The 27813-nt window shown below is 44.0% G+C and overlaps 1 protein-coding gene across 4 annotated transcripts in view; it reads right to left on the reverse strand.

Annotated features, from left to right (window-relative positions):
* The window catches only part of LOC145356803 (membrane-associated guanylate kinase, WW and PDZ domain-containing protein 3-like), a 121305-nt gene that overhangs the window by 18534 nt on the left and 74958 nt on the right, over positions 1-27813 (reverse strand). For 3 of the 4 annotated variants that reach the window (XM_080209684.1, XM_080209687.1, XM_080209686.1), the window contains exons 7-14: positions 27700-27792; positions 14957-15014; positions 14067-14179; positions 11714-11896; positions 10574-11182; positions 7810-7841; positions 3021-3183; positions 1461-1552 (exon numbers count right to left, since the gene is read on the reverse strand). In XM_080209684.1, the coding sequence (XP_080065810.1) occupies positions 1461-1552; positions 3021-3183; positions 7810-7841; positions 10574-11182; positions 11714-11896; positions 14067-14179; positions 14957-15014; positions 27700-27792 (1343 nt within the window). The remainder of the gene's footprint in view (positions 1-1460; positions 1553-3020; positions 3184-7809; positions 7842-10573; positions 11183-11713; positions 11897-14066; positions 14180-14956; positions 15015-27699; positions 27793-27813) is intronic. The other variant, XM_080209685.1, reaches the window with a different exon arrangement.

Here is a 27813-nt window from a genome sequence, read left to right on the forward strand (position 1 = left end):
CTCGGCGTACTTATGAAGGAACACAAAGTTCGCATGCAGGTACAGCAAGTAGCACGACAAATGGTACAATGCCTTTATTGCAGGAGATTGGAGTACCAGAATAAATAAATCTTGCCGCAGGGAATCTATACCACAGAGGCATAATCTCAGGAGGGGCCAATCATTTAGGACTGAGACATGGAGAGGTTTCTTCATTCAGAGTTGTGAATCATTGGATTTCTTTGCCCAAGAAGGTTGTGAATGCTCCATCGTTGAATATATTTCAGGCCGAGCAAGGGGTTTTTGTTCTCAGGGAATTCATGGAAATGGGGAGGGAGGGAGAGGGGGTGGAAAATGGGACAGAAGCCTAGGACCAGCCTTGATCGTGTTGAATGGTCGGGTAAACAACAGGCTATATGGTCCCTGCTCACATTTCTAATGTTCTTTTGAATCACTCACACTGGCTGACCACAGCAGCATGAAGTCTAACAACACCAGGTTTAAGCCAGAACTCTCCATTCACCTGACGAAGGGGCAAACCCCAAAAGCTTGTGAGTTTACTATCAAATAAATCGGTTGGACTTAAACCTGGTGTTGTCAGGCTTCTTACTGTGTTTACACTAGTCCAACGCCGACGTCTCCACATCATGATCACAGCAGCACAGCTACATTTTACATTTACTTCCACAAGCACTATCAACTCAACGCAGCAGCAATGCAGCAAGATCCCCATAAGACTTAGGAACAGAATTAGGCCACTCGGCCCATCATGTCTCCATTGTCATTCAATCATGGCTGATATTTTTCTCATCCCCCTTCTCCTGACTTTTCTCCATAATCCCTGATCCCCTTATCAATCAAAAACCTATGCCTGTCTTAAAGACACTCAATGACCTGGCCTCCACAGCCTTCTGTGACGAAGAGTTCCACAGATTCACCACTCTCTGGCTGAATAAATTCCTCTTCATTTCCGTTATAAAGGATTGTCCCTTTAGCCTGAGGTTGTGCCCTCTGGTTTCAGTTGTCCACTCGATATTCAACACACACCCAACATGCTACACCCTCTTCCCCTTCTCCTCAGTGATGCGCCCCCCCCCCCCACCACTCCCCAACCCCCCCCCCCCCACTCCCCAACCCCCCCCCCCCCCACTCCCCAACCCCCCCCCCCCCCCCCACTCCCCAACCCCCCCCCCCCCCCCACCACTCCCCAACCCCCCCCCCCCCCCACACCACTCCCCAACCCCCCCCCCCCCCACACCACTCCCCAACCCCCCCCCCCCCCACACCACTCCCCAACCCCCCCCCCCCCCCACCACTCCCCAACCCCCCCCCCCCCCCCCCCCCCCACCACTCCCCAACCCCACCCCCCACCACCCACCATCCCTCCACCCCCCACCCCGCCCTCATCATCATTAACAAGAGTCTACACCGAAAGCAACATGAAACCAAGACTGAGAGCTCAAGAGTTGGAAAGAACTTACAGGTGTGTCTGGCCCATCTCCACCCAGGACTCTGAATCCAAACCCACTCTCCAGCTTACGCAGAAAGATGTCAATGTCCTTCGTGTTCAGGGCTAAAGGACAATAAACAGGGAAGAGGGTCAGAAAGATGCAGTGGCCAGGCTAAGGGGCAAAGCAATCGATATTCACATCGCACATCCAAACAAGAATTTCCATTTGTCTTCTGGAACCTATTTGCTAGATACAGCACAGAACGATAGACAGTGCTGTCTGGATTACAGCCAGGATTCAGAGCAGAGTCAGAAACAATCTGCTCCAGCACTTCCAGATACAGTCGGAACTGTAAGGCTACACTCAGCTTTGGACTGCAACCTGCCCAGTCCTCAAGTCGCAGGCTGCTGCCTTGGTATCTGTCACACAGATCCACAGGATAACCAGACAGCATTCTGTGTGACACTAACCTCTAATTATGATCAACTCCGAGATCAGGCACACAATGGAGAGAAAGGTCCATTTGAAATTTAACTGGGTTTAGCAGAGGTGATCAATAAATGAGAGAGTTTGCTGATTAACTCTGATTACTTTCTCCAACCTCCCCCTCTCTTTTTTACTTTATTTCCTGACTACGTAGACACATTAGTTGTCCAAATATCGACCCTGGATGGTAGTGTCAGCATTTTTTTTTGACACCGTCATCAGTTAATGGCTTGTGATCAGACACTCTTAACTGATGTCCTCTTCTCTTATCCCTGTGGGTATTCAGATCAATTGCAGCAAACCGCCAGCTCTCTGTTAGATGGGACAGCTCAGCGCCACCTATGAGTAAAGACTGGAACTTTCCTGAGTCTGAGTAGCAGAGATACTGAGGAAGCAGCGCAAAGGTAATGTTACTGGGAGAACATATTTGAAAAATGTAGCAAGATGAATCAGACAGGGCATCCAGTTGGTGAACCCTTTACCCTGGAGTTACTGGACACAGCACCATAATGACCCTGATGCTGAACTAGCAACTATAAGTCCAAATCCCACCAAATCAAGTTGTGAAACTGGATTGAAATCAATCTGGTGGATTGACACCAGTTAAAAAACCATTAAAACAGCTGGATTGTCATAAACCGATTCATCTACATCTTGGGAAGTTTTTTTTGGGGGGGGGGGGGGGGGGGTGTGCGGGCTGCGTGGTGGTGGTGGTGGTGGTGGTGGTGGTGAAGGAAGAACCTGTCACTTCTGCACCATGAGTTCAGTAGAGCCATGGCACATATGCCTGAGTTTTAATGCCTTGGAAAGTGACCAACTTGTAACAATGATCTCAAGAAAAGGAGCCCACAAGTCACTTTCTCCTATCAATTAGGGCAAAAAACATGAGATAATGTGAGCAACATTCTAGCTAACTCTCCTACACACACACAATCCCATTTCAATCCCAGTATTCAGTTATGTCTTGCTGCTTCTTAACACAAGATGCTGTAAATGTCCATTTGCAACCCCTGCAACCAGGGTGACATTTATGTTGAGCCATGAAGGATTTCCAACACCACCACATTTACTATCTAGCTCACAGTGTCTCCACATTTCACTTACGTTTGTTGTCGAATATAGTCTTGGATTGTACATACATCTCAGTTGGGTCACGTTTGGGGGAGGAGGGTCTCACAGCATTCGGAGGGAAGGGCATGGGTTGAGGAATGGGGATGCTGGGGGAGAGATTCTGAGAATTTGCTTGATTATCCTCTTGCTCTAAAGCCTAGGAAAAAAGAGTCGGTGGGGGAGAAAGAAAGATCAAAAATCAACAACATCCAAGGGAACAAAGTAGAAAGCATTAACACCAGACAGTAATTATAAGTGCCCATCCTGGCATCTCCCCAGCTGACACAATCTTACAGTGCAAACCCCTAAGATAGCCCCAAATCCCTCTATACCCATCGTATCCATGTAGCTATCTAAATGCTTTTTAAAAGACAAAATTGTACCTGCTTCTACTACTACCTCTGGCAGCTTGTTCTAGACACTCATCACCTTGTGTGTGAAAAAATTGCCCCTCTGGACACTTTGGTATCTCTCCCCTCTCACCTTAAACCTTTGCCCTCTAGTTTCAGACTCCCTGCCTTTGGGAAAAGATATTGACTATCTAGCTGATCTGTGCCCCTCATTATTTTAAAGGCCTCTATAAGGTCACCCCTCAGCCTCCTACACACCAGAGAAGAAAGTCCCAATCTATGCAGCCTCTCCTTATAACTCAATCTATCAAGTCCCAGTAGCATCCTAGTAAATCTTTTCTGCACTCTGTCTAGTTTAATAATATCCTTTCTAAAATAGGGAGACCAGAATTGCACACAATATTCCAAGTGTGGCCTTACCAATGTCTTGTACAACTTCAACAAGATGTCCCAACTCCTGTATTCAATGATGAAACCAAGCATGCTAAATGCTTTCTTCACCACTGTTCACCTGTGACTCCACTTTCAAGGAGCTATGAACATATACTCCTAGATCTCTGTTCTGTAACTCTCCCCAACGCCCTACCATTAACTGAGTAAATCCTGCCATGGTTCAATTTACCAAAAATGCATCATCTCACATTTGTCTAAATTAAACTCCATCTGCCATTCATCAATGCATTGGCCCAATTGATCAAGATCCCGTTGCAATTGGAGATAACTTTCTTCACTATCCACTATGCCACCAATCTTAGTGTCATCTGCAAGCCTACTAACCATGCCTCCTATATTCTCATCCAATAAATGACAAAGGATAATAGATCCAGCACTGATCCCTGAGGCACACCGCTGGTCACAGGCCTCCAGTTTGAAAAACAACTCTCTACAACCATCCTCTGGCTTCTGTCAAGAAGCCAATTTTGTATCCATTCAGATACCTCACTCTGGATCCTGTGAGAATTAACCTGCAACAACCTACCATGCGGTACCTTGTCAAAGGCTTTGCTAAAGCCCATGTAGACAACATCAACTGCACTGCCTTCATTTACCTTCTTGGTTACCCCTTCAAAAAACTCAATTAAATTTGTGAGACATGATTTTCCACTCAAAGCCATGCTGACTGCCCTAATCAGTCCTTGCATCTCTAAATGCCTGTAGATCCTGTCTCAAAATACCTTCCAACAATTTACCCATTATAGATGTGAGGCTCACTGGCCCGTAGTTCCCAGGCTTTTCCCTGCAGCACTTTTTAAACAAAGGCACAACATTTGCCACTCTCCAATCTTCAGGCACCTCAGCCATGACCATCAATGACTCATATCTCGGCTAAGGGACCCACAATTTCCTTCCTAGCCTCCCACAATGTCATGGGATACACTTCATCAGGTCCTGGGGATTTATCTACCTTGATGTGCTTTAAGACTTCAAGCATCACTTCCGCTATAATATGTACACTCAAGGCATCACTATTTATTTCCCCAAGTTCTCTAACACTGTCACTGTTTGCACGTTCTTCCTGTGTGTGACAGTGTTTCCTCGGGTGCTCCGGCTTCCTTCCATGGTCCGAAAGATGCGCTGGTTAGGTGCACTGGCCAAGCTGATTTTCTCCCTCAGTGTACCCGAACAGGTGCCAGAGTGTGATGACTAGGGGATTTTCACAGGAGCTTCACTACAGTGTTAATGTAAGCCCACTTGTGACTTGAGTTAAATTTTAGTTTAACCCCCTTTCTGAATCTACATTTTGTTTCTTGTTCCATTACCATCCTGTTTTTACTTTGCACCAGCATCCCTTCAGTCACCCTTCTTGCCCTAGCACAGGTACCTTCCCCTGTTCCCTTCCTGCTCTGTTAATTCAGACAAAGTTCATCGATCCAATACATTAACACACTCTCACCAGAGGCAGAATCTTTTCCAGAATCTTTCCATTACAGATTTCCAGCAACTGCAGTACATTGTTTGAGTGATTGTCAGCTTTTAGCTCATTACCGGTCCAAAGTACTCAACTGACATCCTGGGAATCCAGGTTTAAAATCTAGTTAGGTTATGAATAAAATCTCTTCTCTTGTAAACACCAAATATAATGATCTAATCAATTCAGCACTTAGAAAATAGGAGGCCATTCAGCCCTTCATGCCTGCTCCATCATTCAACGAGATGATAGCTGATCTTCTACCTCAACCCCATGTTCCTGCGCTGTCCTCACATCCCCTGATATCATTACAATCTAGGAATTTATCAATCTGTGCGTCGAACAAACTCAATGACAGCTGTTTGGAGTCAAAAAATTTGTCTCATCTCAGCTCTAAATGGCCTACTTTATTCTGAGACTGCGTCCACTGGTTCTTGATGCTCTCTGCTCCCCACCCCATGAGTGTATGTTGTAGAGCGCTGCAAAAATTAACTTCTAAACTCCAGAGTCTTCTCAATCTTTCCTCAAAAGGATAATCCTGCCATCCCAGTAATTAGTTTGTTCAGCCTTGATTGCACTCACTCTACAATAAATATATCCTCACTTAGTTGAGACCAACACTGCATGCAATTCTTCATGAGCAGTTGCATCAATATGCAATTGCAACAAGACATCTTTACTCCTGTATTCCAATCCTTTTGCACTAAGGCCAACATACAATTTGCCTTCCGAATTGCTTGCTAGATGTCAGCTTTCAGTGACTCATGAACAAGGACACCCAGGTTCCTTTTGGCATCAACACTTCCCAATCTCTCACTTTTTAAAACCATTTATGAGTGCCATGGTGGCACAGTGGTTAGCAATGCTGCGTCAGCACCAAGGACCCAAGTTCAATTCTGGCCTCGGGTCATTGAGAGTGGAGTTTGCACATTCTCCCCATGTCTGCATGGGTTTCCTCCAGGTGTTCCAGTTTCCTCTCAGTCCAAAGATGTGCAGGTTATGTTGACTGGCCATGCTAAATTGCCCTTAGTATCAGGGGACTAGCTAGGGTAAATACATGGGATTGTGGGGATGGAGACTAGGTGGGATTGTGGAGGGTGCAGACTCGATGGGCAAATTCTATGAAAAAGATACTCTGCATTTCTGTTTTTCCTACTGAAGTAGGTAGTATTTTTTCACATTATATACCATGTTCTTGTCCACTCAGTTTGCCCAATTCCCTTTGAAGCCATTTTGCATCTTTCTCAACTCAATCCCACCTAGTTTTGTGTCGTCTGCAAACCTGGAGCTTGGAATAGCATACACTGGGTCCCCACATCCAAGCTGTGAATATTTGGGGCCCAAGCACTGATTTTTGCAATACTCCACGGGGTCACAGCCTGCCAACCTGAGAATAACCCATTTATTCCTGCTGTTTTCTGTCCATGATCTAATAAATAAATGCTTATTTATTGGCAATCAATGCCAATATATAAGTCCCAATCTCATGTGCTCCAATTTTGCATAATAATCTCTGATGTGGGGCCTTATCAAAAGCCTTCTGGAAATCCAAATACATCACATCCACTGTTTACCCCTTATCAGCAGGTTTGTCAAACATGATTTCCCTTTCATAAATCCATATCCAATTCTACCATTATTTTCCAAATGTCCTGTTATCACATTCATTTCCCTACCACCGACATCACCTGTTCAGAAAGATGCAGTGCCCTAACGTCCCACTGTAAATGGAATGGTTCTGTGGTTTTTGCCTCCACTAAGCTACCCAAATCTAACCCATGTGTTAAAATTAATTTATTAGTCACAAGTAAGACTTCATTGCATTAACACTGCAATGAAGTTACTAAAAAATTCCCCTAGTTGCCACACTCTGGCGCCTCTGAGTCAATGCACCTAACCAGCACATCTTTTAGACTGTGGGGGGGAAACTGGAGCACCTGGAGGAAACCCACACAGACATAGGGAGAATGTGCAAACTCCACACAGACAGCAACCCAAGCCAGGAATCGAACCCGGCTCCCTGACGCTGTGAAGCAGCAGTGCTAACCACTATGTTGCCTCTTGGAACACCATACTTGGTCCTCACATGCAAACTGTGAACATTTGAGGCCCACGCACAGATTTTTTTTTAAAAACTTTATTTATTAGTCACAAGTAAGGCTTCATTAACACTGCAATGAAATTCCGCTAGTTGGTCGCTGCCTGATGTGAATCTGCCCAAGATCAATCCTAAATTTGTTTTCTCCATTTCACCCCATGGGTCTTTGGCTGATTCCTGATTTATATTCAGTTCTCAACTTCAGGAGTGGGACTTGAACTCAACCTTCTACTGAGGGACAAGAATCACAGCTAGCACCTTCAACCAGTGTTACAACACACAACCTTGCTAACACTTTATATTCACATTTGCGAGAAGTTTTGATTGGATTGCGGGACACTATAACAATCCAGTTATTCCCACTGGAAGGAACAAAGGACCCCTAGTCCCCCTGCCCAGTGTTCACAAAAGGAAAGGAAAACTTACAGTTTTTATAACTTTAGCCGGTGAGGAAGGACCTGTAATAAAACAATAGAAAATTCATTACTATCCAGGAAAGAGGAAATGGAGTGGATGCTACAGAAGTGTGAATGAGAGACAGGGAACATAAAAGCAAGTTCAGACAACAGGACCAGGCTCCCAGGTATCAGTGTTAAGAAACCCATTTCCATAATCTGATCAGGTGGGCAGAACAGTGCCAAATGAAATTCTGCTCATAGAAGTGTGAGGTGATGGAGTTAGGGAGGTTAAACAAGGCAAAGGAATACACAATAAATGGGGAAACGCCGAGAAGCGTACAGCAAGTGAGGAACCTTGGACTGCATGTCCACAGATCCCTGAAGGTAACAGATCAAGTCTATTAATGCAAACAAAATCCTTTCCTTTATTATTCAAGGCATGGAATATAAGAGCTGGGGGTTAAGCTAGAATTACTTCAAGTATTAGTTAGCCCACAACCTGAGTACTGTGTGTAGTTCTGGTCACCTCATTACAGAAGGGATGTCACTGCATTCAAGAAGGTACATAAGAACTAAGAGCAGCAGCAGGCCATCTGGCCCCTCAAGCCTGTTCCACCATTCAATAAGATCATGGTTGATCTTTCTGTGGACACAGCTCCACTTACCCGCCTGCTCACCATAACCCTTAATTCCTTTACTGTTCAAAAATTTATCTAACTTAGCCTTAAAAGCATTCAATGAGGTAGCCCCAACTGCTTCACTGGGTAGTGAATTCCACAGATTCACAGCCCTTTGGGTGAACAAGTTCCTCCTCAACTCAGTTCCAAATCTGCTTTCCCTTATTTTGAGGCTATGGCCCCCTAGTTCTAGTTTCATTGGCAGTCGAAACAACTTTCCTACTTCTATCTTATCTATTCCCTCTATAAGATATCTCTTCATTCTTCTGAATTCCAATGAGTATAGCCCCACTCTACTCAGTCTCTCCTCACAAGCCAACCCTCTCAACTCCAGGATTAATCTACTGAATCTCCTCTGCACTCCCACCAGTGCCAGTATATCCCTTCTCAAGTGAGGAGGCCAAAACTGTACACAGTACTCCAAGTGTGGCCTCACTAGCATCTTATACAGCTGCAACATAACCTTGCTGTTTTTAAGCTCCATCCCTCCAGCAATAAAGGACAAAATTCCATTTGCCTTCTTAATTACCTGCTGCACCTGCAAACCAACTCCCTGAGATTCCTGCACAAGGACACCCAGAAGGGACTGATGAGAATGTTGTCAGCTTTGGAAAATTGCAGCTATGAGGAAAGATTGGGTAAGCTGGAGTTAACTTCCATGGAACAGAGGAAGCTGAGGGGAGATTTGATTGAGATGAAGGGCCTGGATAGAGTGGATGGGAATAGCCTATTTACTTTAGTGTTTTTGGCAGGTGCAGGCACAACGGGCCTCTTCCTGTGCTGTAAACTTTGGTAATTTTAATCCGAATTCAGTTCTACGCAGCAACAACAGAATGCTGTAAAATCTCAACAGGTCTGACAAAGGGTTATCCAGACACAAAATGTTAGCTCTATTCTCTCTCCATAGATGCTGTCAGACCTCGTGAGATTTTCCAGCATTTTATGGTTTGATTTCAGATTCCAGCATCTGCAATATTGTGCCTTTATCTTAGCTCTACACAGCAGAGCTGTTAGCAAGACACGAACACAGGTGTTTTACACAGTGGAATCGGTGTACTGTTCAGGGTTAGAAGGAAAATTATTTGCATTTTAATTCAGAGCTCCACCCTCCCAACACAACTGACATTATTTCATTCAATGCTGTGTACTTCACTGGGCTCCAAGACGTTCTCCTTTTTCAGACAAGTGCTTGTTGAAAAGGTCAAATTTGCAATATAATGGAAGTGGAAAAACTGATATTTGCTCTGAGCTCCAATTGCAGTTATGTAGATTTCACAGCACAGAAACCAGTGTTCATGCTCCATACAAGCCTCCTCCCACCCGTCAAAGCAGCCAGCATAATTAAAGGACTGCACGTACCCCGGACATTCTCCGTTCCACCTTCTTCCATCAGGAAAAAAGATTCAGAAGTCTGAGATCACTTACCACCCAACTCGAGAACAGCTTCCCTACTGCTGTCAGACTTTTGAATGGACCTACCTCACATTAAGTTGATCTTTCTCTACAGCCTAGCTATGACTGTAACACTACATTCTGCACTCACTTGTTTCCTTCTCTATGAATAGTATGCTTTTTCTGTATAGTCGCAAGAAACAATACTTTTCTCTGTATGTTAATACATGTGACAATAATAAATCAAATTAAATGTGAACAGCATAACCTTCTACTCCATCCTCCTCAGTTCAGTTTCCCCTAAATTAATCTATACAGTCTGTCTCAACTTCTTCCTGTAGTAATGGAATCCACATTCTTATCAATTTTGCATAAGATTTTTCTCTGAATGCCCTTTTGGATTTATGCGTTACTATCACTTTTATGACAACTGATATTAGTTTTATAACAACATTTTCTTAAGTCGACCCTATGAAACACTTTCATAATCATAAAATTTCCATCAAGTCATCTCTCAGCCTTTTTTCTAGAGAAAGAAGAGTTCCAGCCTGCTCAGTTTTTCCTGGGAGTTTAACCTCTCAATTCTGGTATCAGCGTTGTGGAGTTTTTTTGCATTCTTCTCTAGTTCCTCAACGTTCTTTACAATATAGAAACCAAAAGTGTGCATCGAGACCGAGAGCTAAAGGTGATTAATGTCTAGATGACGATAACAAAATGACAAACCTCCTCTCTGCACCAGCAGTGATATTTCACTCCCCACAGGCCAGTCCTTCAGGATCTCCACCACCTGGGTATGATTCAGTTGTTGCACGCTCTTCTGATTTATCTCCTTAATGACATCACCTTTCTGTAGACCTTTGCACCACTGACTGTCCAAGATCATCTTCACCTTCTGCCCGGCTGGGGAGTCTGCGATGGCAAACCCAAAACCCTTCGGCCCCTTCAGCAAAGGGATGGTCAGCACCTCCGGCTGTGAACCAGCTGACGAGGTCATGGATGATCGGTCCTCAGTCAAGCCCAAGTAAGGTCCATTTAAACGCTCGACACCGCCACTGCCAGTGACCTCGTTCCCATTGTGTTCCGGAGGCCCTGGAACTGTCTGCAGGCCCTGCCCAGTGACAGCTTGCTTCCCCGGTACGGGCAGTCCGTCCAAGATGGGAGTGGCAGTCACCACGTCGATAGCTGGCACCTGGGTGTCAGTGGGCAGTGGGTAACCTCGACACAGGATCAGCTTCACTGTCTGGTTGATGGGAACGGACTGGAAAAGCTGCACAACATCAGCGTGAGTCTGACCAAGGACGCAGGTGCTGTTCACGTATACTATTACGTCACCTGCAGATAAGATCACACAGCACACACGTTAACCATTTGAGTACACAACCAGATCCACACCGAGCTAATGCTGAATTTGCCATGGGACCTTTACCCCCCCACTAAAACAAACTCCACACTAATTTAAGAAATCTGCAAAACCGAATAAAAAGAAATGCAATGTCTGCCCCAGGCACCTATCCAAACACTGGAACCAGTTTCTAGAGCTACTAAGCAGTTCTTTGCTCCATTACCACCTTCAACTGCACACACCCACAGAGATCATGGGGCATCCATCCCACTGAAGAAATCTCCAGTCCCAGTACTTGCCACTATATTGCAGGCCCCATGGTTTATTATTGCCCAGTCTCACTCATCTCAGCAATTCCCTCCCCACACACCTAATATGCTAGTGCACGCATGCGTGCCTGTATGTGTGTGTGCGCGTGTGCACCTGTGTGCGTACGTGCCTGTGCATACCTGTGTGCGCGCGCCTTTGTGCGTGTTGTGCACGTGTGACCAACAGCTTTCAATAGGAAACATGCCACTTGCCTGCTAACATGTTCCCATCTTGAGCTGCAGGTCCATCCTGAATCACATTCTTCACTTGTAGGAACTCATCTGGGCTGTCCCCCCCAATGATTGTGAATCCAAACCCCATGGTGCTCTTCTGCAAAGTGGTCCTGATGAGCATCCCCTGAAGATGGGAGGGATCCCGAGTAAACATTGGCCTCTCTGCAGCAGGAGAAAGGATGAAAAAAGCAACAATTAAAAAAGGATGGCCTCACCTATCGAACAGTAAGAAGTCTCACAACACCAGGTTAAAGACCAACCGGTTTATTTGGTAGCATGGGCTTTTGGAGTGCTGCTCCTTCATCAGGTGACTGCACACTCATCTAATGAAGGAGAACCACTCCAAAAGTTCATGCTACCAAATAAACCTGCTGGACTTTAACCTGGTGCTGAGACTTCTTACTGTGCCTGTCCCAGTCAACTGCCGGCATCTCCATATCATGATTTACTGAAGATTCTGATCCACGTCTATGTGTCCCAGTGTCCAAGATGTTCAAAGACACCAAAAGTTTTTAAATAAACTCAGCTTGTGGTGTGATGAGTTTAGAAGGTCAAGTGTGATCCAATCAAGCTTTTTAAAATCTTTATGGAATTGGATCAAGGTAGCGAGCGAAATTATTTCTTCTTGTTGGGGAGTCTGGGACAAGGTGGCATAACCTCAGAATTAAAGCTGGCTGTTCATGGGTGAAATTGGAAAACTCTTCTTCACGGAAAGGGTGATGGAAATCTGGAACTCTCTGATGACAGGGTCAGTTGGAGATGGAGAGATCTGTTGGGCAAGGATTTGAGGAACAAACGCTGGTAAAATGAAGCACAGATCACAATCTAACCGAAAGGCAGAACAGATTTGAAGGTTTGGAACAGAAGGAGAGCTACAATGGCAGAGGGCAGGGTGACAGGAAAGAGGGTACTGCAGAGGGACAGGGGGGTGAATGGGAAGGTAGCTCAGGGTGGCAGCCAGCTTCCTGGATTAGCAGTCAAGTGGTTAATCTAAGCAAATATTTGCCAGTATCATTTATTTGTTCTGCCTGAAACATCAGAGATCGCTTGGGGCCCCTAATGTTTACAAAGCCACCTTTGACCCGATACCTCACATACATACACATCTCACTGCAGTTTCTGTTTGTACAGTGAGAGCTCTATGGATTGTAAACAGATCAAGGTTACATATAATGCGCAGATACTGGGGGTGGGGAAATCTTCACTGTGCATGTACGGAGATTAGGTGTAACCAAATAACAGGCATATTTATAAAGTGAAAGAGAGAAGGAAATGTGAGATATTAACACTATTTCCTTAATCACAGGTCCATTCCAAGCTATATTTGGGAGAAATGGGAGAGATGGGAGGGGGATTAATTGAATAGGAATGTGCTCTTTCTGTAGATTCCCAGTCCAGAGGGATGTGAGAACAACAGATAATCAGCAGCAAGTTGATGTTTAACTTTTGTTTGGTGCAGGTACATTGTAGTTGAGGAAATATGTTTGCTCTGAACGGTCAATGCTGGCTGCAGTTGTGAATTGGAATAAAGCAATCCAGAGGTGGTATATTCAAATCCCACTACAGAAAGCTATGAAATCTGCACTGAATAATTTTTGTTTTATTTATTCGTGGGACATGGGCGTTGCTAGCTGGCCAGCATAAATCTTAATCTGACAGAGCAATAAGAGCAACCAGGAAGTCTGGTGTATTGTCATTAAATTCCCAAATAGCTGAGGCTTCCATATTGACCAAGATACCAGAAAGGATTTCTGAAGTCCAATGGTCTGCCTCACATCCCCAGTCTCTGGTCATTTACCTCATTGCTATGATAGAGGTTTGCAGTGTGGAAACTAGACCTTCAGCCCAATTTGTCCATGTCGCCCTTTTTTTTAAACCCCTAAGCTAGTCCCAATTGCCCGCATTTGGCTCATATCCCTCTATGCCCATCTTACCCATGTAACCGTCTAAACATTTTTTAAAAGACCAAATTGTACCCATCTCTATTACGACCTCTGGCAGCTTGCTCCAGACACTCACCACCCTGTGTGAAACAACTGCCTCTCTGGACCCTTTTGTATCTCTCCCGTCTCACCTTAAACCTACACCCTCTAGTTTTAGACTCCCCTACCTTTGGAAAAGATATTGACTATCTAGCTGATCTATGCCCCTCATTATTTTCTAGACCCATGTGTGTGGGAGATTCCTGTGTCAATTGGCCACGTTTCCTACATTACAAAAGCGACTGTACTTCAGGGACTCCACTGGCTATAAAATACCTTGGGATGTCTTGAGGTGATGAGACAATGCATAGAATTGCAAGTTCTCTATTTTTGAATGCGGGTTCCTGTACCTGGTCGCTGATCTCCATGCACCCCTCGCTGACTGTCCCGCTGAAGAATCAGCTGCTTTTTCCGCTTTGCCTCAATGACAGGGTTCTCGAACTGAGTCCTCTGGTTTATGTGGCTGTAGCAAACAAGAGAGAGTGTGACAGAAGGAGAGAAAGTTAACTCTGTGAGCAGCAGCACACGCCTCTACCAAAAGTCCCCTCCCTCACCATTCCACCCAAGCACAGGAGTCCCAGAGTGAGTCAGGGACTCCGCTACCTGGGTGATCTTGTACAGGGATTAAATGGCTCTGGATCGAGTTGCAACCAATCAGCATCAAAATACTCTGTTTATCCACCTGCTGCCAAGTCTGCCACGAAAAGCCACTTGGTCAGTTGGGCAAGTTGCCGGGGGTGGTTCAGGGTGATAAAACCATACCTCAGTGTGTCAGCCACTTTAGGTACAAGTAGCGGGTGTAGGGGGGTGTGTGTGATGGACAGGGTGGAAGTATGGAGGGTGTGAGGAAGCAGGGAAAGGACAATGGGGAAATGATGATTTTACTCGAGACAGAGGGGGTTTTAAGGATGGGCTGATGCCATGAGTGCAGTACAACAGGACTAGTTATTATTTAAACATTGAAAGCAAAGGGTTTGACGCAAATTAATTTGTAATTTACTTAGAGAAATTAATTGGAGAATTAATTAGAGAATAGAAATTAATTAATACAAATTACTTAGAGAAAATCAGCAGCTATTTATTGACCAACTTGAGTAAATGGCACATTCACCCCTTACAGCAAGCACCAATGATTACATTGAGGAAAACTCCAGCAGAACGTTCGACGTAAAACACTGGGAAAAACCAGGCTATAAACTAATCTAGTTTTACCTTTCCTGGAGGGTAGGGGAGAACTTACTCGATGTAGTAGAAACCATAGACTGGATCGCTGATCTTTTCCCAACCATACGGGAGCTCTACAATTTTAAAAATTAAAAACATTCCGATCAATACCATAACTGATGAGTTACTAAGTATAGACAATAGCAGCACACAGCAAGCCCAGCCTGTCTAATGGGAATTAGCTTTTCCATTTACACTGCTCAAGTAGTGCTGGTTTAACAGGCTGGGCTCGAGCAGGTACCATTTGATCAAAGAGATTCAAGCTGTATACGCAAAGAGCGGAGGTCATCCCTGACCTAATGTTGTCTCAACTTTTCATGGAAAAAAGACAGAAGACAGTGAAAGAGAAGTCAAGAGGAGAGTCATGATGGAAGGGCATTTTTCAGAATGGCAATCTGTAGCTAATGGTGGCAGCGCTACAGTGGCACAGGGGTTCGCACTGCTGCCACACAGCGCCAGGGGCCCAGGTTTGATTCCCTGCTTGGGCGACTGTGTGGAGTCTGCACGTTCTCCTCACGTCTGCGTGGGTTTCCTCCGGATGCTCCAGTTTCCTCCCATACTCCAAAGATGTGCAGGTTAGGTGGATTGCTAAATTCTCTCTCAACGTAGCCGAACAGGCAGAGTGTGGCGAGTAGAGGATTTGGACAGTAACTTCATTGCAGTGTTAACGCAAGCCTATTTGTGACAGTAATTAATAAACTTTAAAACTTCCTGTAGGAATCAGTGCTGGGACACTTACTTATGGAACATATAAATGATCTGGAGGAAAATGTGGGTGATCCGATTAGTAAGTTTGCAGATGATATGAAGATTGGTGGAGTTGCTGATAGTGCCAGGGATTGTCAGGAAATACAAAAGGATACAGATAACTTAGAAACTTGGGCACAGATGGAGTTTAATCTGGACAAATGCAAGGTGATGCATTTTGGAGGATCAAAGTTAGGTATGAATTATACTGTAAATAGCAGAACCCTTAGGAACATTAGCATAGAGGAATCTGGGCGTGCAGGTTCTCAGTTCCCTAAAAGTGGCAACAAGCGGCCAACATGATTAAGGTGGCATATGGCATGCTTGCCTTCATCAGCTGGTGCACTGAGTACAAGAGTTGGGAAATCATGTCGCAGCTATATAAAAAACCTTGGTTAGGCTGCATTTGGAGTATTGCACACATTTCTGGTCACCACAGTGCCTAAAGGATGTGGAAATTTGGAAAGAGTGCAAAGGTGGTTCACTAGGATGCTGCCTGGCCTCAAGTGTGTTGGCTATGAGGAGAAGTTGGATAAACGAGTATTGTTTTCACTGGAAAGATGGAGGCTGAGGAGAGACCTGATAGAAAATTATCTACAAAATTATGAGGGGCATCAACAGGATGGATAGTTAGAGGCTTTTTCCCAGGGTGGAAGTGTCAATTACAAGAGGGCACAGGTTTAAGGTGAGAGGGGGGAGTTTAAGGGAGATGTGCAGGGTAAGCTTTTCATGCCAAGAGTGGTGGGTGCCTGGGATGTGCTGCCAGAACAGATGGTGGAAGCAGGCACATTAGCAACATTTAAGAGGCGTCTGGATGGGTACATTAATAGGGAAGGAATAGAGGGATAAGGTCTAATTAAGGGCAGAAGGTTTTTTTTAAAGTTTAGTTAAGGCATCATGATCGGCGCCGGCTTGGAGGGCTGAAGGACCTGTTCCTGTACTGTACTTTTGTTTTCCCATATATATTAATGATAGGTGAAGGAATTGGGAGTTATATATCCAAGCTTGCAAATTATGCTAGGTTGGGGGGCGCGGTAAGCAATGTTGATGGGAGAAGGAAATTAAAAAGGAACATAGACAGACTTAAGTGAGTGGGCAAAACTGGGGCTTAGAGTGCAATGTGAGATCAACCACTTTGATTCTCAAAGACAATTCAGAAATTGAATGATAAGGGACGAGGAGTTGTGGAGGAGCAAACAAATTTGGGTGTTCAGGTACGCAAACCACTACAAGTTACCACATTAATCAGAGAACGTGTCCAGAAAAGCTAATGGAACGTTGGCCTTTATTTCATAGGAGTTGGAATTTAAATCGAGGATGTTTCAGTTGTACAGTCTTGCTCACACCCCATTCGGAGCGCTGCGTTCACTTATGAGTATTGCAAAAAGCCCAACATAATTGCCTTGGACAAGGTACAGGTTAAATTAAGCAAACAGTTTGCATAAACTTGGCCTACATCCCCTAAAGTTTAGAGGATTCAAAGGTGACCTAATCAAGGTTTTCAAAATGATTAAGGGAAATCAAGAAGCTACATACCGTATTGCTTCTGATGTTCAGTTCAAGGAGACATCTTAAAATTGGAACCAGATTATTGAAGAATCATAGTTTCACATAAAGACTGGTGGAAATCAAATTCACGCTCCAAAAAGCTGGTGCAGTTCTTTTGGTGGGGGGGTCAGTGGTGGTGGGGGTGGTTTGGGGGGGGGGGGGGGGGGTGGGGGCGGCAGGCGTGGCTAACAAAGATATTCTAGGACAAGATCACTACATTTAAGAATATCTAGCGCTCTGGAACATACTGGAGGAAAAATTGAGTTAAATTACAATCAAAGGTATTTTAATCGAATGACAGAACAGATCCGAGTGGCTCAATGTCCTATTCCTGTTCCCATGACAGCTGGACCAGGGCGCACAGATTGTATACAGTCCCCACTGTCATCCATTTTGATGTCTCTCTTTATTTCCATTATGAACATCAATGTCCTTATTTACAATTCAAAATGATGCAAACTATGTCATAATTACAGACATGTTGCTGCTGTACTTCCATTGCCAGGAGGACTAGACAGAGTGACAAGTTTACACAGGCAGTTCCGGCTATAATATGTGAACACTGCAATTTAAATGACTGCAATTGGCAAAAGAACCACAGGCAACATGAAGGGAAACTTAAAGCAGTAATGATTACAGTCTGGAACGCACAGCCTGCAAAATGATGTGGAGTTGTTGGCAATGGACTGGGGTAGGTACAATAAGCAGTCTCTCACCACCAGGTTAAATTCCAACAGGTTTATTTGATAGCATGAGCTTTCGAAGCATTGCCCCTTCACTCTTCCCAATACTAATGATCTTGTTCGCTGTTAGTCAAGGTCATTCATTCTTACCATTCACTCTTCACTCACCTAATCAAGGGGCAATGCTCCGAAAGCTTGTGCTACCAAATAAACCTGTTGGACTTTAAACTGGTGTTGTGAGACTACTTACTCAACCTAAAAAGGGTGGAGGAGAGGAGTTCAACTGTGTTTTTTTTAAAAAAAGGAAATTGGACAGGACTAGAAGGGAAAAATTTCAGAGTTACAGTGAAAGGACAGAGGAGTGGGACTAGATTAAACTGCTCCTGCAAGGATCCAGCAGAGACTGGATAGGCTGAATGGCCTCCTCTGTGCTGGAAAGAGGAAAAGCTGGTGCAGGAAGTATTGGCAGACACAGGTCTTTTTGAACACTTGAGAACGTAAGCATGTATCTATCATGCTTCATCTCTTACTGAAACATAGCTCCAAATCTGTAACACCTATGGTGATAAGATAATGTCCTGGTTCTAGCCCAAGTAATCCTGAGGTTGAGTTCAATTCTAACCATGACAATTTTTTGAAACTGGATTCAATAAATCTCGTAATTTGCAAAAACTTGAATTATTCACAGATGCCCCTCAAGTAAAACTGCCACCCCTATACTGGCTGGTCTGTATGTGAATCCAATCCCACATTTACCAGCTGTCTACTGATGCCCTCAGGATGGGCAATAATGCAGCCTTGCCAGCATCACCTGCTTCCAGAGAACAAATTCTTAAAAATTCTTACTGACTTGAGCATCTGCCAAAGCCAATCAGCTTCTAAGAGACTGGAGGAAAGCACAGCAATTACACCTTGAGCCTTAAGAGACACAGTTATAGACAGCCAACACATTGCGCAGAACAGTTACATACTCTGAAATGGTAAAAATGAATGACCTTGACTAACAGTGAGCAAGATCATTAGGGAAATCCACCAGTACAGATAAAGAGAAGTCGGCAAGGCCGCCACACTCCTTAATACTTACTTACCCGGCTGCTGAGCTAGAGGTCTCTTATCCTGAAGAAAGACAGGCAAGGTAGAAGTGAAGAACCAAGCACAACCTACTTGTAGGACTCCAACAACCCTTGATCAAACCCTTCATTCTTTACAATCAGATCTATGTACTCACCTACCCCGGAGTCCTGTGGCTTTTCTCTTCAGGTACCAGGGGCGGCAAAGTGGTTAGCACTGCTGCCTCACATTGCCAGGGACCTAGGTTTGGTCCCCAGCTTGGGTCACTGTCTGTGCAAAGTCTGCACGTTTGCCCGATGTCTGTGTGGGTTTCCTCCAGGTGATCTGGTTTCCTCCCATAGACCGAAAGATGTGCTGGTTAGGTGCATTGGCCATGCTAATTAGATGCCAGAGTGTGACGACTAGGGGGCTTGCAGTGTTAACGTAAGCCTACTTGTGACAGTAATAAATAAACATTAAATCCTAGGAGGGTGCCTGTGACCATGGACCTCCATGTTAATCTTGGTTTGAGGAGTGGATCAACTTCATTGGTGATATTCATCCAGTTTATGAGGCTCTTTAGAAAGATCAGTCTTGGTCTATGTTAATCTCTTTTACCTCTTATAACCTTTCCCATCAGCATCAGACTTTCAGAAACTATTTATTATTTTGTCCAAGAATCCAACGTCTCTTCCTGATCTTGATCAACAGAGCTCTTTATTCTCAGAATTAGTCGCATCTCTGGGTTGGCAGTGTGACTTGTCTAAGAAACCTTCATTATTTGCCTCAAAAAGCACAATTCCGCAGGCTCTCAGTTTGATTAGCATTTTTCAATGTGTAACACTTTATGTTCCAAATGAAGTACATTGTACCAAATGTAGTTTGGTTCATTGGTCAGAGTCTCATTTGGATTCAAGTCCCATATCAGTACAAAAAAAACCCAGGCCAAATCTCCAATGCAGTTCTGAAGGAATGTTACGTTGTCAGAGGTGCCATCTTCTGAATGGGATGTGAAACAGACCTCATCTGTCTGTTTAGACAAATGTAAAAGATCCTCTGGTACTATTCGGGAAAGTTGTCCCCAAGTGGTAAGAACAATCTGCATCCTTCCACCACCAGCAACTCTATCTGATTAGTAATCCCACTGTTAATTGTTGTGTACAAATTGGTTGTTATAATTGCATACATAACTGTGACCACACTTCAAAATAGTTTTTGCCTGTGAGACATCCCAAAGATATGAAACACATTATATAAATGCACGTGATTTCATTACTTATAGGGGGTGCCACAATCTATAACATTGAGAAAGGCAGCAAGGCTTGTCAAACAAAATTTTCTGCTTATAACGCGGTACTGACCATTAGTTAGTACTCCACAACTTAACCTCCACTGTGTCCTTGTTTAGTTTCCAATATTCATCTATTGCTGATGTTAGGTCAATGGACCTTTAGTTGTCTGGGACAGATTTGTCCCTCTTCTAAACACAATACTCTTCTTGATTGCTTGCAGTTCCAGAGTCTTATCCTTGTCTAATCATTCTCTTATAATGATAGGTATCCTGCAAATCTTCCCCTCATCCCTTTGAGGATCTCAGGAAATGTAGAACCTGCCCCCATTAGTGAAACTATCACCCATGCCCTGTGTTATATCACAGCTTGACTTTTCCAATGCATTCCTGGCTGGTTTCCCATATTCCACCCTCTGTAAACTTGAGCTCATCCCTAATTCTACTGCATACATTCCATCTCATCACACACCAATTCCTATTGATCCTTCAACATCTCATGCTTACAGATTCACGTTACCTCCCAGTTAAACAAGATCTCATCACAAAATTGCTACAGTGCAGGAGGAGGCCATTCAGCTCATCCAGACGCTTTCCTGCATGCTATCCCCATAACTCGGCACATTTATAAAGTGCCTATTTATTAGTCACAAGTAAGGCTTACATTAAAACTGCAACGAAGTTACTGAGAAATTCGCCTAGTTGCCACAGTCCAGTGCCTGTTCAGATCAATGTGCTAACCAGCATGTCTTTCAGAATGTGGAAGGAAACCAGAGTACCCGGAGGACACCCACACAGACACAGGGAGAACATGCAAACTCCACACAGACAGTGACCCAAGCCTGGAATCAAATCTGGGTCTCTGGCACTATGAAGCAGCAGTGCTAACCACTGTGCTACTGCGCATTTATCATAGCCAATCCACCTAACCTGTGCATCTTTGGACTGTGGGGGGAAATTGGAGCACCCAGAAGAAACCCACAGACATCAGCAGAAGCAGCCAACTCCACAAATACAGTCACTCAAGGCCAGAATTGAACCCAGGTCGCTGGCGCTATGAGGCAGCAGTGATAACCACTGCAACCACAAATCTTGATTTTAGAATTTTCATCCTTGATTTCAAATCTCTCCATGGCCTTTCTCCTCTGTAATTTTGCAATCTCAAGCCCTACAACTTTCCAAGAGTTCTGCACTCCTCTAATTACAGCCTCTTCAGTGCCTCAAATTTTAATTACTTCACCATTGACACTGACTTCAGCCTTTTTTTTTATCTGATTCTGTTCCTCTCTCCTAAAAACGCTCTTTAAAACCCAACTCTTAACTAAACTTTTGGCATCTACCTCGATGTCTTACGCGGATCAGAATCAAATTTGTGTTTTCTAACACTTTGAAGTGTCTTGAGAAATTTAACTACATTTACGGCACCATTACAAGCTGTTGCTCTCTTCAGTCGAGTTAGTGTTGTAGGTTCAAGATCCATTCAGGGAATTGAAAGCTGACACCATCCCGTAACTGTGGGAGAGCTACGTCACTGGAGGTATAGTCTTTCAGACGTGGTGTCGTACCAAGTGGATGCAAAACAAAATCCCATGGCATTGTTTAAAGAGCAGAATGGTTCACTGTAATGTCCCAGCCAACATATATCCCTCATACAACACTGTCTAACAGATTAACTTACCATTTACCTCATTTGTGACATCTTGCTGTGCAGAAATTGGCTGCTACATTTGCCAACAAGTGACTGCACTTGAAAAACTACACGATTGTAAAGCAGTTTGGGATGTCCTGACAACATGAAAGATCCTATACAAATGAGAGATTGTTTCCTACCGCGAGATCACAGCAAATTTCTCTCCAAGGAAAATTTATTAAGTGTATTGGCAACTTAGCCATGAAAATCAAATAAAAATCCTTTTAAGTTATGTGGATGCACAATGCACTGCAGAAGTTGGACAGCGTATGACACTCTGGTCAGCATCTGTAAACGACACGGTGGCACAGTGATTAGCACTGCTGCTTCACAGCGCCAGGAACCCAGGTTCGATTCCTGGCTTGGGGTGACTGTGAGGAGTCTGCATGCTCTCCGTGTCTGCATGGGTTTCCTCTGGGTGCTCCGGTTTCCTCCCACAGCCCGAAAGACATGCAGATTAGCTATATTGGCCATGCTAAATTCTTCCTCGGTGTACTTGTACAGACGCCAGAGTGTGGCGACTAGGGGATTTTCACAGTGACTTAACTGCAGTGTTGACTTGTGACACTAATGAGTAAAAATAATACTCATTCAGCATTTGAACTACTTTCCATTAGTTTCAACACTTGAATCCTCAAATTCCAATATCCTCTTCAAGTCCACACAACAAATTTTAACTATTTAATAAGTATTTGGGGAAGAGGAGGAGGCTGGATTAAGCAGGCAGTTCCAATTGAAGCAGGAACACAGTCACAGATTCAGGGAATTAATGACCGCCTTTGCGTTACGAGTTCATGGTCTTAAGCTATGTTTATCTCTGGGTCCTTTTTTACAATGCTGATCTTCACTATTTCAGGAAATTAACACTTTTACAGTTCTACTCTCTTGCTTAATTTTATGATTCCCTATTTTAATTAGTCTATTCATTTTTCTTTAATGAAAGTGTTTTGCTTCATTTATCTTTACTTTCTTTGGTTACGTTGTGGTTCCTCCTAAACAGAAATCTTTAGTAAATTTAATCCATTCCTTTGTGGTTTGCTCCTTAGATAATTGTTTTTTCAACTCTTACATGGGACATGGACATTGCTGGCTGGCCTGCATTTATTGCCCAATCCTAGTTACCCTTAGAGGACAGTTGAGTCAACCACATTGCTGTGACTCTGGAGTCACATGTAAGCTAGACCGGGTAAGGATGGCAGATTTCTATCCCTATAAAGGACATTAGTGAACCAGATGGGTTTTTCTGACAATTGACAATGGTTTTATGGTCATCAGCAGATTAATTCCAGATTTTTTGTTAACTGAACTCAAATTTCACCATCTGTTGTGGCAGGATTCAATCCCAGGTCCCCAGAACATTAGCTCAGCTTCTGAATTGACAGTCAAGCAATAATATCACAAGGCCAATTTCTTGATCTTACATGGAGTCATTGTCTTTTGCTCATGTTCCTCCAGCCCTAAATTAAAGGTTTTAACTGCTCACACAGCAACCAAATCAAGATAAAACTCATTCCAAGTCATGTCTGTAATGCATAGTTTCAGAAAGCAATCCCATCCTTTTCTGCCTCCAGTTTTCAATTTCCAATTTTTTTATTAGTCCATGGGATGTGGGCGTTGCCAGCTAGGTCACCATTTATTGTCCATTCTGAATTGTCCTCAAGGTGGTGGTGGTGAGCTGCCTCTTGAACTGCTGTAATTCATATGGTGTAGGTACACCCAAAATGTTACGGAGGGAGTTCTAGGATTTTGCCCCAGCTACAGTGAAAGAACAGCAATATACTTCCAAGTTAGGAAGGGTGAATGACTTGGAGGGGAATCTCCAGGTGATAGTGTTCCCATGTGTCTGCTGTCCTTGTCCTTCTAGATGGTAGTGGTACAGAAGATGCTGTCTAAGGAGCCTTGGTGAATTCCTGCAGGGCGTCTCGTCATTGGTACACACTGCTGCCACGTCCCGCATTAATGGAGGGAGTGAATATTTGTGATGGGGTACCAATCAAGCCAGTCGCTTTGTCATGGATGGAGTCAAGCTTTAGAATGCTGTTGGAGCTGCACGCTTTCAGGCAAGAGGAGTGTATTCCATCACACTCCTGACTTGCAGATTGTGGATGCAGGGCATGCTTAGGGGAGTCAGGTGGTGAGTTACTCGATGCAGGATTCCTAATCTCTGAACTCCTTGTGGTTGCAGTATTGATATGGCAAATAGTCCAGTTCAGTTTCTGATCAGTGGTAAGCCCCAGGATGTTGAAAGTGGGGATTTCAGCAATGGCAATACCACAATGTCATGTTGGAGATGGTTAGATTTTCCGTTGTTGGAGATGGTCATTGTCTGACATTTGTGGCACAAATATTACTTGCCACTTGTCAGACCAAGCCTGGATATTGTCCAGGTCTAGCTGCATCTGGACATGGACTGTGTCAATATCTGAGGAGTCACAAATTATGACAACTATTGTGCAATCATCAGCCAGCATTCCTACTTCTGACCTTATGATGGAAGGAAGTCATTAAGGAAGTAGTCGATGGTGGTTAGGCCTAGGAGACCACCCTGAGGGACACCTGCAGTGATGTTCTACAGCGAAGAACCACAACCATTTTCCTTTGTGCCAGGTATCCCCGATTCCTAATGACTCCAATTTTGCTGAAGGGTCCGGATACTACATTCATTCAAATGTTGCTTGATGTGAAAGGCAGCAGCTCTGTCCTCAGCTGTGGATTTTAACTCTTTGGTCCAAGCTTGGACCAAGACTGCATTAAGATCAGGAGCCAAATGATCCTGGCTGAACACAGAGTAAGAAGTCTCACAACATCAGGTTAAAATCCAACAGGTTTATTTGGTAGCACAAGCTTTTAGACTGTCGCTCCAGGGGTGACACTCCAAAAGCTTGTGCTACTAAATAAACCTGTTGGACTTTAACCTGGTGTCAAAAGACTTCTTGCTGTGCTTACCCCAGTCCAACACCGGCATCTCCACATCATGAACACAAACAGAGCATCGGTGAGCAGATCATTGCTAAGCATGTCTTGTCTGATAACACTCTACAAACGTACAGGCGTACAAATAAGGAGAAGGAATAGGCCAGCCAACCCTTTGAAACTTCTCCGCCATTTAATAAGATCACGAACAATCTGATGGTAACTTCAAATCTGCATCTTTTCACCCTTTAGTTCAATCCCAACTGTTTCACGTGGTGTCTGCATCAGTTCAGCATCATGAATTTCCAAATTATCCTGATCAGACAGCCACCTCTCATTTCCAGCTTAGCTTAATGGACATTACTCTTCTCTCAGGACAGGTTGGTCTATAGATTGGAGACCATAACCGACAGTGGTGTCCCTCCTGGAAATGTGAAGTTAAGGTTCCACCTTTCTAGCAGCCCAGGCAGATGCCAAAGATCCCATGGCAGTATATGAGGAGTGCTCCTTGTGTACAAGCCAATACTTCACTCAAAACACAAAAAAAACTAATTGGCTGCTCATTCATCTCACTGCAGTTTACTGGCATGGAGCGCTTGTATTTGCTTTTATCCTATCACTATAAAATTAATTGTTTCGGGCACTCTAAAAGCTTTCAGCAAGAAGTGCAAAGTATACGATCTTTTTCATTACTTCATTCTTGCTGAATCTCCTGTACCCAACATACTGAATTTAGTCCTGCCTACTGTGATGATTATATTCTTGCAATCACTGCAACAGGGTCATGAAAGTTTGTAGTACTCTGAAGTTAACCTGGTTACATAAGAAACAGCACTATCACTTCAATCAGAAGGTCATGGGTTCAAGCGCCACTGCGGGACTTTGGTGTATCTCCTAGGATGATACTTCATCACAGCACTGAGGGAGTGCTGTACTGGAGTGCATCTTTTTCAAGAAATGTTTAAACAAAGGCCTCATCTGCCTGCTCAAGGCAGCGTCAAAGATTCCATGGCACTATCTGAAGAACAAGGGAGCTCTTCCCAATATCCCAACCACCATTTATCCTCAGCCATCATCACAAGAAATAGACTAACTGGTCATTTATCCAGTTGCTGTTTATGGAGACTTGCTTTGTGCAAATAGGAACATAGGAGGAGTAGGCCTTTTAGCCCATCAAGCCTGCTCCATCATTCAATACGATCATGACTGATCATCCACATCAATGCCTTTGTCCAACATTATCCCTTCATGTTATTGGTATTTGGAAATCTGAATCTCTGTTTTAAACGTACTCAATGAAGGAGCTTCAACAAATCTCTTGGGTAGAGAATTCCAAACATTCACAACACAAATTTCTCATCTCAGTCCCAAATGGCATCCCCTTTATTTTGAAATTGTGCCCCCAGTTCGAGACTCCCCAGCCAGGGGGAACATCTTATCCGTGCTGACCTGCATAATCCTTTAACTATTTTTACTGTGTGCTGCACTTATATACATAAGTAACTATGCATCAACAGTAACAAACTGCCTGTGAAACACTTTGGAAAGTAGTAGGACAAGGGGGAGGCCATTCAGCCCCAAGCCCATTCCATCATTCTATTTGATATTGGTTAATCAGTACCTCATCTTAAATTACTCACCTTCTCCCTACGTTCCTTGATACCTTTACCCAATAAAAATTTGAATCTTGAAAATTCAACAAAACCAACGTGCCACAAGAACATGAAAGGTGATGTAAACACAACTTCTTTCAATTCCTAACACTTCTGGCATCTCAGTGCATTGCAGATTTCATACATAGAGTACTCTGTTCATTTACAGTAACTTGGATTTACTTCTTGCAACTTCCACTCCCTCCTCCTGATCACTAAGCTATCTCTATCATCTACACTTCAGTGTGAATGCCATCTCAGTTGCAGGACATTGCTGCAGGAGTTCCTCAGGATGGCATCCTAGGCCCAACCATCTTCCTTCTATCATAAGGTCAGAAATGGGGAAGGTCTCTGATGGCTACACAAATATTCATCACCATTCACAAGTCCTCAGGAATGGAAGCAGTCCATGTCCAAATGCAGGACCTGGAAAATATCCAGGCTTGGCCTGATAAGTGGCAAATAACCCTCACACCCAACAAGTGCCAATGACTATCTCCTGCGAAAGAATCTAAACATCATCTGTTAACATTCGATGGCATTACCATCACTAACTTGGAAACATATAATCGTTCCTTCACTGTTCTGGGTCAAAATCCTGGAACTTCCTCCCTAACAGCACCTACATCACATGGATAGCAGCAGTTTAAGAAGACAGCTCATCACCACCTTCTCAAGGTCAAGTAGAGATGGGCAATAAATCTGGCCTAACCCATATCCTGTAAGTGAATTAAAAAAAAGGAGAAACTGGGTCCAATAGTCATCTTGAATACCTCAACTTAAAATTATATTTCCTTACTATTACAAGAGTGACAGCACTGAGTGCCTGATTGCAAATCCACTTTGGGATGACCTTCTGCTGTGAAAAGTACTATACAAATTAATTCAACTACTTATTGTTACAAAAAAAATAGATGTATATGGGCCTTTTGTGAGCTACTGTGGCAAATTCAAACCAGGAAATCTATGGGTTTGATACCCCATTCGTGCCCAGGTAGCTCTCCCTTCCCAGACGGCAGCACCACGAACACACACCAGTCATACCCAGAAACGTAAAAGTAGAGGACGGGTGCTGTCAGAATTTCAAAGTACGGCCAAGTGTGACCATGCAGATATCAGGGCAAGGATAAAATCACAGATGGACTGGTCTATAAAGACACTAGAGATGAAAAGGCTGCCGACACTCACCGTATAGGCTCATGGATGTAGACTGGCCACTTGGGTGAGGTACTGGAGGGCAACCGGTGCCCGTGGAACCTTGCCCCAGCAAGGAGTCTGCTCCTTCAGGAAAGGAAGAGAGAA

The sequence above is a fragment of the Carcharhinus amblyrhynchos genome, chromosome 22 (genome assembly GCF_965287045.1).
Source record: "Carcharhinus amblyrhynchos chromosome 22, sCarAmb.v2.hapA, whole genome shotgun sequence".
Taxonomy (NCBI): domain Eukaryota; kingdom Metazoa; phylum Chordata; class Chondrichthyes; order Carcharhiniformes; family Carcharhinidae; genus Carcharhinus; species Carcharhinus amblyrhynchos.